Below are 14829 nucleotides of genomic sequence, written 5' to 3'. Positions count from 1 at the left end.
ATGGAGAGACTGTGGGGGACATGTTTGTAGGGAAGTCAGCACCTATTGCAGTCAAGGCAGCAGCAAGCCTTGTGAGTAGATGTAAAGAAAAGATGGTATCTGCTTCTGGGGCCTCAGAATCCAGCTGGGTGAGATTCCATACACACACACACACACACACACACACACACACTCACACACGCCCATATCTTAATTTTCAGCTTATTTATCAAGCAACATGGAGATGAGTGTATTATTTGGGATCTCACTTAGGATGCTTCAGCCTGCAAGTAACAGAAGCCGGGCTCAAGTTGGCTCAAATGGTGAAGACGTTTATTATCTCACAAAGTATCTGTTGAGAGGTAGAGCAGGCTCCAGGTCCACAGGGGTGTGGCATGGCATTGCCTTAGGGATCCAGGTTCCTTCCATGACTTCTCAGTTGTCCCGGTGCTGGTTCCACTCATGGTTGCCAGAAGACTTCCAGTGGTAATCTGGGCTTCAGCTCCTAGGCTTGGAACACTAAAACCTTAATTCCTTGTGGTGTACACTGAGAGAGAGTTTAGGCTACCATAGCATTTTCCAGGTTGTAGCTATTTTGTTTACTTTCCCCTGGTTTCCCCACTATGACCTCCTTAAGGGACATGAAATGACTGGCACTTAACACAGAGTTGAGAGAAGTAGTTAGGTAGTTGTTAGTGATGTTTGCCAGATACTTCTGGGTCTCCCTTCTCTGGACACAGCACGTTTGGTTGAGTGGAGTTATCTGACTAGATCTGGCCAGTGAGTTTGCTAAGTAAATAAATAGTTGTAAGTGATCTGTGTGAAGTATGAGGTGAGGTTATTTGCTCTTTAGGCTTCTGGGAAAGGAATTAGCGACATGAGGAAAGAGAGAGGTAAGAAATGACCACTGTGGGAAATGTGATGGGCATGTATATGAATAAAAAAATGGATGGATGAGTATGTTTAAATTTGTAGAGGAGCACTATATGTGCATTGATTGGCCTTTTGAGGGAGATAATTTTCCTCTCAATCCTTGATCTGGCTCCTGGGAACCTGGCCTGAACCTGTTCTCTACTCACCTGCCTCCTTTTTCATCCCTTTCAGGTTTGCAGTAAGCATTGGCTACTGGCATGACCCTTACATCCAGCATTTTGTGAGACTGTCTAAAGAGAGGAAGGCCCCTGAGATTAACAGAGGCAAGTGACCATCCCCCTCCCCAACATCTCCTCATCAGCCGAGAGGCCTGAGGTTTTAGGGATTCATTCTTAGAGAGTTCCGGTGTGCACTCTCTCCACTAGTATATGGAGTGCTAATTTCCCAACATCCTCACCAACACAGTGTATTATGGAACTGTTGAATCTGTTAATCTGATACTTGAAAAATGTTATAGTAATTTTATTTTATATTCCTCCTATTTATGGGTAAGGTTGAAGATCATTTTCATATGTTTAAAAGCCATGCATATATCTTTTACTGTGAATGGTCTATTTTGCTGCCTTACTAAAGTGTTAGTCACAGTATTAGGCTCTGCAAATAATTTCCATCAAGGAAGTCAAAGAATTTGAGACAGGAGTGTGGCGTAGCCTCAGCCAGACTGAGAAACTGACCAGGTATTTCTTGTGTGTGCTGGAAATCTTGGCCCTAAGGATGGATCCTGAGGTAGGTTCTTTCAGAAATACAAAGAAATTTTGAAGTGGAGGTTCCTGAGAATAAGGACACGGTATTTCCTTTGAGCTGAGGGTGAATCCAGGCATCCGTAAGATTGGGCGAGGCCTGGCAAAGAGGCCTTAAGCCTCCCTCCTGTGCTCTTGAGGCAGATTTCCTTCGCAATGCTGCAGAGGGACGCACCATGGCGCTTGACTCTGTTCCTCGGGCAGCATGTCAGCCCTCCTTCCTTCCTTCTTCCTCCGCCTGGGTTTGCCTCTGTACTGGGGACCTGCAGCCCAATAGGAGAGTGCTTCCCAAACAGTGTGTGGTGATGATCTTTTTTCCCCAGTATCCAATCCATTGTGGATGACATTTCTGTAAAATACAATAAAAATGATTTACTAGAAAAATAAAATGAATAAGACAGGCAAAATACAAGCCCAAATTATTATTAGTAGATTCCACAGGCATAAGATTCCTCTGTCAAATTGCAATAAAACTTTTTTTTTTAAAGATTGGCACCTTGCGCTAACGTGTGTTGCCAGTCTTCTTTTTTTTTTTCTTCTCCCCAAAGCCCCCCGGTACATAGTTGTATATTCTAGTTGTGCCTCGGTTGTGCTATGTGGGATGCCACCTGAGCATGGCCTGACGAGTGGTGCCATGTCCGCACCCAGGATCCAAACCAGTGAAACCCTGGGCCGCCAAAGCACAGCATGCGAACTTAACCACTCAGCCACAGGGCCAGACCCACAATAAAAGTTTCTAAATGCCACTCTCAAATTTTGTTCTTGAAATAGTCACACTTAGAGCAGCCAGCCTTACAACACAGACAGACTTTATCTTCCTTTGTTCTTCTTTATTTCTCATGTCCTTTGCCCAGCTCCCCACCCCAGAGCTTAACAAGTCAATTTGTTAGACAAGCATTCCTCCCCCAATCTGTGATGCCATGTTACAGACACCGAGGCTCTAACCCATACAGGAGATGACAGGAACACAATAAGAAGTGTGGCGTTCTTTGCTTTGACACTCATCCATCCAATATCCTGACCTAAAAATACTATTTTCCATATGATCTTGCAATTTCGAGTTTTACCACAGAACTAAGTAGCTTTTACTATAGCTATGAAAAGGCACACTTCCTAGAGGAACATTTAGATCAGATGTTTTGATGTAAAATACTTGTCTTTCGTAAGTAAAATTATAGTGCATTTTATTTTTCTTAGGATAGTTAATTCTACCATTAAATAGATTGTACTTACTTTGGTTCAAACGGCTGAAAAAAAAAGAATTTAAAATTTGCTATTTCTCCTATAAAGTCACGGATAATCCACTGACCCCAAGGAAGGGCAGAAGTGCTCTGTTTGGCTCTCCTGCTGCAGAGAGCTTTGCAGGGATTATTTCTCATCGCTGAGTGACAGCTTGTTTCTGTCTCTCTCTGTTAGGATATTTTGCTCGTGTCCATGGCATCCGGCAACTTATAAAGGCATTTCTACAGAAGACAGAATGTCAGTGCCAAATTATAAACCTGGGGGCTGGGATGGATACCGCCTTCTGGACATTAAAGGTAAGTTAAAATTCCCCCTCTTCTTTCCCCAGTTGTTTAAATTTGATTTTGTGAAGATTTTCACCATATTCAAAACTTTTAAAACTATATTAAAAGGGATGCAGTGACAGCCTGTCTCCCACCATTGTCCCCACCTGCTTGCACACCCCCCACAACCCCCATCAGCCCCGTACTTTATCTCACCGGGGCCCTAGTGAAGGATATGTGGGTTGTTTCTCATCTTTTGCTGTTACAAACAGGGTTATAATAAAAATCTTTGTATATATTTCCCCCTGCATGTGTGGAAATATATCAGGAGAGAAAATTCTACCAGTGGAATTGCTGAGACAAAGAGCACATGCGTTTGTAATTTTGATAATAACTAAGATTTTATTGTCAGCATAGCAGTGTTTAGGTAAAATTTAGCTGGGCGATGACAATATGATACAAAGCCCTTTTGTAGCCAATCTCTGATTTGATCCTTTACCTGCTCTGTTAGGATTCAAGAGCAGGTGTAATTGCATTCACAGGACAGGAAACTTGGGTCTCATTACTGGCAGAAGCAGGATGAAAGCACTGGGCTTTGACTCCTGGGGTGGAATTTTGCCTTCAAACCTTTGCCCTACGAAGATTCCACTGATCATGTTTTCTTTTTTGTAGGTTTGTACAGATTTTTTTAGGGTCTTCTGTCAGGTCAGTCATGTGGCAGTAATGGGTATGTGCATTTCTCCAGATTTCTCCAGATGTACACCAAGGTAAATTAGAGTGTGTGGGCATAACGCGACCTGCATATCTGTTTTGTCCCTAATCAGCTCACCTGATAAGATGGTCTTTAGTCATCAGAGCTCCCAGCCTTTCTCTTACTCAAGCGAGAAGTCAGTGGCATCAACATGGTCTTAGTATTAAATGTTTGCCTCTGCATTCTTCATTTAGGATAAGATAACTAACATTTATGAGGTGCTTTTACATACATGGCCTCACGAATTAACATGAGATCTCTGTGAGAGGGGAGAGTTTTACACAGATGGGGAAAGTGGGGCTGCGAGAGCTTGTGTCTTCCCCCAAATTGCATATCTGGTGGCACTGGAATGTGGAACAAACATTGGAGCCCAGCTCATCGAACTCCAGACTCCTTCCCCTTTCCTCTACACACAGCCCTGTGGGTGTCCCAGGGGTTCCTTTCTGTAGGTTGATTGTGCCTCTGTAAGGCAGGGACTGGGGCGTAGCAGAAGGAACTGGAAGAGAATGCAGCGTAAGCGAATGTGCCGGGTCAGTGTTCACAGGGGCCGCTGGAGAAATCCCTCCTTTGGGCCTGACGCCCTTTTGACTGGTCACATGGTTTGGTTTTTTCCCCTGTCTTGCAAGTGAGTTAATAATTAATAAATCTGAGATCTTTATTTCTGAGCAAGGTACACAGAGGCTTACGTGCTCCTTCCAAGAAAAAGGTTGTCTGTCAGTAGTGAGGAAGGAGAAGAGCACAGGGTCTGAAAGTCTTTTGTGGAAGTTTTTTGTTTTGTTTGATAATCATATTGGTCTGAAGGGATTTTTTAAAATCTGAAGTTCCTTTTTTTTGAAAAACAATTATTATGTTTGCTCTTTTGGAGCAGAGGTTGCGTGGGCCAAATCCAGCCTGCCATCTATTTTTAGAAATCAAGTTTTATGGGATGCAGCCACTCCCATTTATTTCCATATTATCTGTGGCTGCTTTAGCACTGTGACTGCGGAGTTCAGCAGTTATGGCAGAGACCGTCTGGCCTTCACAGGCTAAAATACTTATTTCTGACTCTTTACAGAAAGTTTGCTAATCCCTGTTTTAGAAATATATGTGCTCCTATAAAAGAGTGAGGAAAATCTTGTCTGTTGGTCTTGTTGTCTCATGCACCTCCCACCTTGGATGGTCCCCTGGTTGCCCCAGCAGAGGCTTAGCTGTGAGTCAAGGCTTTCTGCTGTCACTACTGTATGAGTTTGGTCTGTATGATCTCAGGGGCCCAGGACTGGAGGGTTGAAGACTCCCATCTTCGGGCAGCGGGCAAGAATAGGGCAAGGGAGAGCCAGTATTGTCCCAAACAAAGAATAAAGAGTGAGTGAAACTCTTAAGGGGCCTCAGTTGTTTGGTGTCTCTTGAATTCTGTTTCTACAAACTGAAAGGTCAAGTACGTAGGGGAAGGATTGTCAATTTTGCTGGCCTGTGAAACGGTCGGCCATGTTGGATCTGCTTTGAGACTAAGTGGTACCCTTCCTCCTGGCTGCCCTCTGGTACTTATAGTCAGTCTTGGGTGTCTTCCCTACCTCCTTGAGACGTGTGAGCTACTTGGGAGTGGAGTGTCAGAAGGGCCTAGAGAATCACAGACTAAAAAGTGGAAGTATCACTTCCCACAGCCATTTTGCCCTTTTCTGAAAGCCGAGAAAGAGGATGTCTGTTTCTTAAAAGCTCCAGGTGTGCCTTTTGGAAGCTTCCCTTCCACAGTGCCCTCTTATTCAGAATCGTTAGGAGGATCAAGTGAGCTACTGCAGGGAAAGCTCTTTACAAAGTAAGAAGACCCGTTTGAGTTGTAGGACTCTGTGCTATCCATCATTCATTTGATTTTAATTCTTGTCATTGTACACTATCTTTAACTTTCCATACCCTGTGAGTAAAAGTTCTTGAAAGGTCTTGTAGAATTTCCTAGAGAAAGTTAGGAAACCCCTTAATGGGTTTCACTCACTCCTTATTCTTTACGACAATACCGGCTCTCCCTTGCCCTATTCTTGCCCGCTGCCTGAACATGGGAGTCTTCAACCCTCCAGTCCTGGGCCTCTGAGATCATACAGATCAAGTTCATGTAGCAGTGGCAGCAGAAGGCCTTGACTCGCAGCTAAGCCTCTGCTGGTGCAGCCAGGGGACCACGCCAGGTGGGAGGTGCAATTTCCACATATCCTCTAAACACGTCCTCCACGGATCTTCAAATAGATTACATAGCCCTACTCTGCTGATAGGCGGGAGCTCCTCTGATGTCAGAAAACTGTCTTGTTTATTCCCCGGCCCCCCCCCCCCCACCACCACTGCCTCCCTCGTACCTTCCTTTCCTTCCTCTCTTCTCTCTCTCTTTCTCTTACCCCATCCTTCCCTCTCTCCCTCCCTCTCTTCCTTCCTCCTCCCCCACCCCTCCAGATCCCCTAGGAGTTTAACTGAGGACCAGTGTCTGCATAGGGTGGGGCAGCTGGATCTCACATTTCTGACACTTGCCCTTAGGCGTCACCTTCCTACTAGGAAATGCTTGCTCATGATTTCTACTCTCATCATGCTGTCCCATCAGGGGGTCTGCTGCCCCTCCATACTGCTCTCCATCTCTTACTACTGTCTACATAAATGGTTCTCTCTCCTGCCCAGTTGCTCAGGGCAGAAACAAGGGTGCCATCCTTACTCCTCCTTTTTCTTTATCCCATCCTCTATTGAAGCCGCCACCAGGTTATGGATATCAGCAACTTTCTTTTTAAATAAGTAGTTCTGTATTTCTGGAATATAAGCACAGATGGAAGCAGGGATGTTAAAAGAGTACTAGGCCAGAAGGTGGGCAGGTCGGCCAGGTTGTGGAGCACCCAGCATCTTAGCTAAATCTTAGAGGTGGGAAGAGCTGCTGCAGGCAACATGAAGTGTGTCATTGAAAGAGATCAGAAAGGGAAGTTGTTATAGTCTGTGCAGTTGGGGATAGAGCTGAAGAGGAGAGGATGCATTCTAGGATAGTCAGCAGGCAGGGCTGAGTGATTGATCAGACAGGGTGGAGATGGAGAGAATTCTAGGATGACCAGTGGGTGACTGTCGGGAGGAGGGTATTGTACCAGCCAAGCTAGGGAAAGCAGAAGGGGGAAGCAGGGCCGTGTGTGTGTGTCTCTATGTGTGAGGTTTTCACAGTTTTTTTTTTATTGCAGCTCACAGTAAAAAATAAATGTATATCCCAATCTAGCACCCACATCTATGTACTGATGTCTGTAAATAATAAGAATACACACATGGTGCTTACTAGGTGCAGGCCCTGTTCTCTCACTCCTGTATTTCCTCATTAATCCTCACAACCCCACGAGGTGGTATCATTTTCTCTACTTTTCAAATGAGGAAGCCTTGACCCAGGGAGTTTAGTGACTTTCCCAAGCCCTCAGAGTGAACAAGTGGTGGAGCTGGGATTTGAACCCTGTCCGCCCGGGCTGCAGAGTCCCTGTCCTTCACCACCCCAGTATACTCCACTGTCAGAGAAAAAAATAAATATATTACAAAATAGTACTTACCCTCACCTCATGTGATGCTTTCTGGTATTTGCTATTTTATTTCATTTCATCCAAAAGATTCTGGTCCAAACCCACTACACTGATTTCCTGACCCTCTCTAATTGGTCTCAAGCTGCTTACTGTTAACATCCTACTTCCGGAGTGCCTCCTGCTGCTCCCCACTCCATCCCAGTGGCCACTCCCCCAGTTCTGGCTGCCTATTACTTCTTGTCTGGACAATCACAGTAACCTCCTAATTTTTTCCGCCATCTGTTCCTCATACTGAGACCAAAGTAATTTAGAAAATATGTTTCTGACCATATCATCCTCTGATTTAAAATCCTTAAATACCCCATTGCTCTTCGGGCCTTGGTACTTGGTTTGTGAGGATGATCAGTGAATATATGACTGAATAAATAATTATAAAGATAACTGTGTTTTTTCTCAGGATGAGGGTCTTCTCCCAAGGAAATATTTTGAAGTTGACTTTCCGGTGATAGTCACGAGAAAGCTACACAGCATCAAGTAAGTGTGGCTTTGGCCAGAACAAAGCCTGGTAGAATTCAGAACCAGCCTTCAGTAGACAGCAGGTCTGAGTCCCAGAGACCTCATTTTAGGGCCCTGCTCTCCTCACTTGCTTTCTTGCCCCGAGACCCTCATTCCAGTGTGTCTTGCAGTCTTCAAAATGAAAAATACCCTCCCTTGTGACTCTTCTCTCCATTAATGTAACTTCTCTCAACACTTAAAAAGTGACCTATCATAGTTTAGTAATCTGAATTAAAATTCACTAATGTGTGTTTTGTTTACTTCTTTATCCCAGGGCACAGAAAGGTACCTGGTCCAGAAAAGATATGTAGTAAATACTTTTTGAATGAATGAATGAATGGGAAACTGAACTTAATCATTTATTATATATGAGATATGTGGGGGCCATTCTGAGTCGAGGTTTCAAGGAGTTTGCAAAGTTGTAGATGATGAGTTTGCTCATCTTTGCCGAGAGCTTTGCGTGTTAAATGCTTCACTTGGATTGTCTCATTCAATCCTCAGAGCAGACTCGTGAATTAGATGCTATTATTAGCCCCTTTTTACAGATGAGGAAACTGAGGCTCAAAGAAGTTAAGTTAATTTGCCTAAAGTCACCTGGCTAGGAAGGGGTGGAGCTGAGCTTTAAACCCTGACTTCAAGCCCAAGGTCAAGGTTTCTCAGTACAGTCGTGTGTCCCCTAACAGTAACAGGGATGCGTTCTGAGAAATGCATTGCTAGGTGATTTCAGTGTCATGTGAACATCGTGGAGTGCACTTACACAGTCCCAGATGGTGTAGCCTACTATACACCTGGGCTATATGGTGCTCATATTGAAGGACCACTAGCACGTATGCGGTCTGTAGTTGACTGAAACGTTGTTATGTGGCATGTGACTTAGTTTTAACCTGTACTCCCTCCTTTTAAAATCATTTAAATAAAATTCTAATTCTTATATTTAAAAAAATTTTAATAAGCGTGAAAGTTTCTACCTGTCCTTTAGAGATGTCTAATCCTCACAAACTGGAAATATTTTTCAATTTTTTTTTTCTAGTTTATCCTAGGAATATAAGTTTTTTACCCTTTCCAAATATAAAATTATATTTTACATTAAATAGGCTTTTTGGATAATATATGGCAATTCTAGTGCTCTGGGAACTGCAAAGTACTACTAAGCTTTTTAAAACTCTGAGTGAAATAAGAGTAAGTAGGCTCTAAATCAAGGCCAGACACGGTTTCCTGGGGTGAAAACCACAGTGGAGTTTGTGTATGGTTATTGGTATAATGAATTTGGCTCTCCGATTTCTGATTTTTTACATATTCTTCATTGAGGGAGTTATCACATAAATGTTACTGAACTTTAGGTCTGAGTGAAAGTCAATTTTTGTTATCTGTGAGAAACAATAGCTATCTTAAAAATTTTTTTTGAGAAGAGGCAAGAAACTTGAGATGACCTGAAAAACGCTGGGACATTTGGAAAATGTGTGCTAGCCTATCTGTAGCTATTTCTAAGTATTTCATGATCAGTTTGCAATTTGACATCAAATTCTGAGTGTAATGCTTAGCTGACCTAACCTGAGACCTGTATCCGCTGGATTTTTGCTGTACGTGGTCAAATGTAATTAAACAGAAGGCCTTCTGTAGTGGCCCTTGCTTTGAACAGTAGCAGTATACAAATCCCATCTCTGTAGTGGGCCTCTGCATTTTTAGAGTAAATGAGCTACTTGTCTTACCCTTCTCTCTCCCATCTTCCCATAGATTCAAGTCTCTCCTATCAAAACCCATTTTAGACTTACATTCAGAGGAGACACTTCAAATAGGTAAGTATCCTTGACCTAAGTGATACAGTACAGACTATGTAACTGTTTTGGCTTTTTCCCCCTTTTCTTCTTAAAGATGGTCTGTATCTGTGGGCATGTGTGTGCGTACACACGATGTCATACAGCATGTACTTCTGCTGATACATTTAGACTTTTATTGCAGTTACCATGGAGGAATTTAGAACAGTTTCTTGTATGACTCTTCTTAAATGTCCATAGCTCCCCAATCTTAAATCTTTTTAAAAAAATTTAAATTAGCTGCCTACATTTCAAAAACAGGAGATTTTTCATGAAAATCTTGATTTCCAGCTTTCCTTGGAAAAGTTACATCTGGCAACATTAGACCCGAACTCCTACGTGGCAATAATTGAGCAGTGGCCGCCTCGTTTGGAGGGGTCGTGCGTTCTCCACTTCTGTTCCCACCCTTCTCCGTTGTCTTATACCTTACCTACTTCCCTCACTTCTGTTACCTCCTCAGCCCCTGCAGTCAATTTTTCCCCTCAAGTTTTAATTATGAGTGTTTCCAACAACACTTTCCTCATCTCTAAGCCTTTCAACTTATGGAAAACCTCTTCCAGAATCTTCCATCATTTTCAGTCTGTGTCTGACAGAGAAGTTCAAGGGGCTTATGAATAATTCAGGCCAGAAAACATGCTTGGAGAGGATGGTCGTCTCGGATGCTCGATACAATAACACAGAAACATCAGACAGCTCGATAAGCTGCCTTTTACACACAGCCACAGTGCTTCAGTCCTTCTTTCCTTCTGGTGATGACATTCACAATTAAGTTTTTACAGAAAACATCTCCCCCATCCTTGGTTTCCCTCATACAGTTGGAAGTAGAACCTATTCAGGCTTTGCCATTTGCTGGCCTCTGCTTTTCCATACTTTCACTATCATAATTTTCTATATATTTGGTTAATATTTGTGTCAGAATGGTTATCTGTAACAAAAGATCTAATACTTCGCATTCCTTTTGATGAAACAACGTAGAATAGAAAGTAAAGACCCTCCATAATCTCACCCACCCCAAGAAGATAACCACTATTCAGTGTCTTCTCCTACAGATGAGCAGTACACCCAGAGATAGATAAATAGATGCACACATAAATGTAATCCAGGGCCCGGCACGTAAGAGTTTCCATAGACTTTTGTTGAATGAATGTATATACACATCGAATAAATATATGTTGTAGTTCACTATGTATTTGTTGAATGAAGGACTCTAAACTTAGATTTAAATGTAATTTTAATAAACAGTGAATAATTTATACATACTGTTTTGTAACTTGCTCTTTTCACACCCAGTAAATCATGGCTGTCTTTTCACATCAGCATATATGGGTATACCTCATTATTTCTAATGGCTTGTAGTACTCCTTTGTGTGGAAATTCCATTTTTAAAAATCTGTTTCCTACTGATGGTCATTTAGATTGCTGCCTTTTTTATGTTTTTATATTAAACAGTGTTGTAGAAAACGTGTGTGTGTGTGTGTGTGTGCATATTTGCAGGAATTGTTTGCTCAAAGAATTGCCCATTATGAATTTTAGTTACTGCCCGACTGTTCTTCAAGATCCTGTTTACTAATTTGTATTTTCACTGGAGTGGATGAGGATTCTCTTTCCCTACATTCTCACTTACACTGCGTATTATAATTTTTTAAAATTTCTACTGATCTGATAGGCTGAAATGATGTCCTGTTATTTTAAAATTTTATATAACTTTGAAAGGTATTGAGAGGGAGTATCTTTCCTTAGTTTTATTGGCCATTGAGATGACTTTGTACACTTCCTTTTTATTTTCTTTGCCCTTTTTTTTTCCAGTTGCATTGGTTCCTTTTCTTTTCAATTTAGAGGAACACTTTATAACATGAACATGTGTTTTTGATGAAGGTCCCTTGTCAACCTTTTTATTGCCGATTTTGTGTGTGTGTGAGAGGAAGATTGACCCTGAGCTAAAATCTGTTGCCAATCCTCCTCTTTGCTTGAGGAAGATTGTCACTGAGCTGACATCTGTGTAAATCTTTCTCCACTTTATATGTTGGATGCCACCACAGCATGGCTTGATGAGCAGCATGTAGGTCTGTGCCCGAGATCTGAAACCACAAACCCTGGGCTGTCGAAGCAGAATGTGCGAACTTAACCACTGCCTCACCAGGCTGGCCCCTTATTGCAGATTTTTTTGTTAATCTTTTATTTATTTTGTAACTCTATGTTTATGTCTCATGTAGGCAAATTTTTCAGTCTCGTCCTTTATAGTTTTTGATCTTGCCGTCATACTGAGAAAGAATTTGAATAAAAATAAATAAAATAGAAATGTGAATGAAAATTTGAGAAAGTGATGGGTGATAATAAAACTGACAAAAATTTCATTTAAAAATTACCCTAATTTCATCAAACCTCTGAGGCTGTGATTGTGAGAATCAGCACTATTTATCAATAAAAAAGAAAAAGTGGTGACAAATTAAACCGATACTGTAACTGAACTCAATGGGTTCATCTCTTGGTGAGTGTGGAGCCAAAAAGTACAACCAAGGCAGAAGTAGGTGAAGAAAAGTTTTATTGCTTGCACAAGCAGTGGAGACCACCACAGAGAGAGCTCCCAAAGCAGCGCGTCCTCTAGCTCAGTGCCGAGGAGACTTTATACACAGGAGAGCAGAGGAAAACAGGATGTAACAACTGTGTTCATTTTGGGTGCATGCGTAGTAGGCAAAAATGCTATCACATACATGCATGATCTGAAAATGGCTGCTTGGACCCTCCTAGCGGAGGAGAATTTAAGACACTAATATGTTTAAGGTAACTTTAGGACACTTGGAGCTGGAGCATTTTGCAGGGATCTTGCTGCAAACGTGTGAGTTTCTCTGCAAGATAGCAACATCTGCAAACTGGGGACATCAGTTTCTGCAAAACAGAACACATAGTTTCTTCTTGTCTGAAAAACATTTGACAGACCGTTTTAGTTCTTGATCAGATCCTCAGTAACCCTTTCTCTGCCTGGCTCCCTGGTCACAGTACCTCACTGACTGGTAGAGGCATCCTGATTCCAAAAACATTAAAATATGAAAAAAAAAAATCTGCATCTTAGAATTGATAATGTATTTTTTAAGCTAAAATATGCACAGAGTAAAAAATTAAAAGTATATAAGTGGACACACAGCAAAAAGTAAGTCACAATGAGTTCTTAAAAAGTAAATCAGGTTCCATTACTCTTTCTTGAAACTTCCCACTGGGTGGGACCTGGTGGTTATTCGGGCCTGTCTGTGCCTCCTGATTTTATTTTCAGTCACAGTAACCGATTGGCCACACTGTCCTCCTGCTGTCCTCTGAGTGTGGCAAGCTTGCTCTCACTGTCAAACCTTTCCACTTCCTCTTCCCTCAACCTGGAACTCTTTTCCCCTAATCTTTGCTTGATGAGCTCAGCTCTGCTGCCGTGTCTCAGCTCAGCTGCTGCTTCCACAGAGAGGCCCTCCCTGACCACCCAGCTGAAGACCGTCTCCCTCCTCCTCTAGTCTGACTCTCCTCTCATCACCCTCTTTTAGTTTCTTCATGGCACTTAATACTCGGACGTTATCTTGATTATTCATTTGTTCAGTGATTCATTGTCTCTCTCCCTCGTCTAGGGAGTAAGCCTCATGAGAGCAGGGACCTCTTCTGTCTTGTTCATCACCGCTTCTCCAGCGAGAAGATTGTTGACTGAATAAATATATACCTGAATGCTAGAATGAATGAATGTGTTTGTGTGTTTGTAATCCATCTCAACTCCTTTGTGGAATTAGATGAACATAAGTACAGTCGTGCACCACATAAGGACATTTCAGTTAACAACAGACTGCATATATGGTGATGGTCCCATAAGATTAGTATCATATAAGACTAGGTGTGTAGTAGGCTATACAATCTAGGTTTTTGTAAATGCAGTCTGTGATGTTCACACAATGAAGTCACCTAGTGACATGTTTCTCAGAACATACCCTGGTCATTACGTGATGCGTGACTGTAAAAGGAGCAACAAATAAAAGCATTTCAGAGTGGTAACAGGCAGTTCATCAGAGCCTTAGAAGGAGAAGCTATCTAGGGAGAAGATTGTCTCAACAAGGCAGGCTTAGGGAAGGAAGGAGCATGCAAGGAACTCTAAAGGCCAGTGCGGCTGCAACTGGAGGTGGAAGAGGTGCACAGTTCCAGATGAAGCTGAACAAGGTGTCAGGTGCTGCACCACGCAGGATCTCCTGGGCCGTGCTAAGAATTCCGGACTCCCTTGTAAGGGAAGTGGGAAACCTATTATACACTCCCACAGGCTACTTTGTAGCATTTCCCACACTTGTCCTTGTTCATTCTTCATCTCCCCTGCTGGATTGTAAAGCCCATGGGGGCAGAGACCATTTCTTTTTGTTCATCTGTTTATTCCCAGCACTTGGCTCAGTGCCCAGGACATAATGAGAGCTGGGTGGACAGATGGACAGATGAACAAGCAAATCTTCTATATGGTCTGGAAATCCACCTGAGGCTGTCTCCATTTTACAACCTTTTTTTTTTTTTTAACTAAAGTGTTCTAGGAAAATCTATGGACCTAAAAGAACACCTGGCAATCCTGAATAATAATAGACTATCATTGAATGAGATTGATAGGATTCACTGCGAGTCAGCAGCATGTAGAACGCATCTCTCTTGAAATGCTCACCTGGAGGTGATGGAAGACATCGCTACTTGCATGCACTGTGGATTCAGTGTGTGGTACATTGTGTAAATCTTCCACTTTCTCATGAACCTCTTCTAGGCTTGAGCTTCATGAAGCAGATAATTAAAGCTTGTATGAGCTGTTGCAGCAAACCACTGCTCTGTAACAAACCACCACAAAGCCTCTGGCTTAAGACAACCACCATCGATTGAGCTCACAATTCTGCAGTCTGGGAGTTTGTGTTGGGTTCATCTAGGTGAACTCCTCAACTGGGCTTGTTCAAGCACCTGCCTGGATTGAATCACTTGTGGACTTGTCTCCACAGAAGACCCCCACCGTGTACTAGGCAGGGAGCTGGGCCAAGGGGCTCCAGCCTTTCTTGGTTCACTGTGCCCTAA

At 42.5% G+C, this 14829-nt stretch overlaps 1 protein-coding gene across 1 annotated transcript in view; it reads left to right on the top strand.

Annotated features, from left to right (window-relative positions):
- The window catches only part of LCMT1 (leucine carboxyl methyltransferase 1), a 50545-nt gene that overhangs the window by 15813 nt on the left and 19903 nt on the right, over positions 1-14829 (top strand). Inside the window, exons 2-5 of the mRNA XM_044747035.2 lie at positions 1084-1175; positions 3069-3190; positions 7860-7936; positions 9692-9753. Of these exons, the coding sequence (XP_044602970.1) occupies positions 1084-1175; positions 3069-3190; positions 7860-7936; positions 9692-9753 (353 nt within the window). The remainder of the gene's footprint in view (positions 1-1083; positions 1176-3068; positions 3191-7859; positions 7937-9691; positions 9754-14829) is intronic.

The sequence above is a fragment of the Equus asinus genome, chromosome 14, assembly GCF_041296235.1.
Source record: "Equus asinus isolate D_3611 breed Donkey chromosome 14, EquAss-T2T_v2, whole genome shotgun sequence".
Lineage (NCBI taxonomy): Eukaryota > Metazoa > Chordata > Mammalia > Perissodactyla > Equidae > Equus > Equus asinus.
Note: the sequence above shows the minus strand (reverse complement) of the source record. Positions and strands in the feature narration are given on the sequence as shown.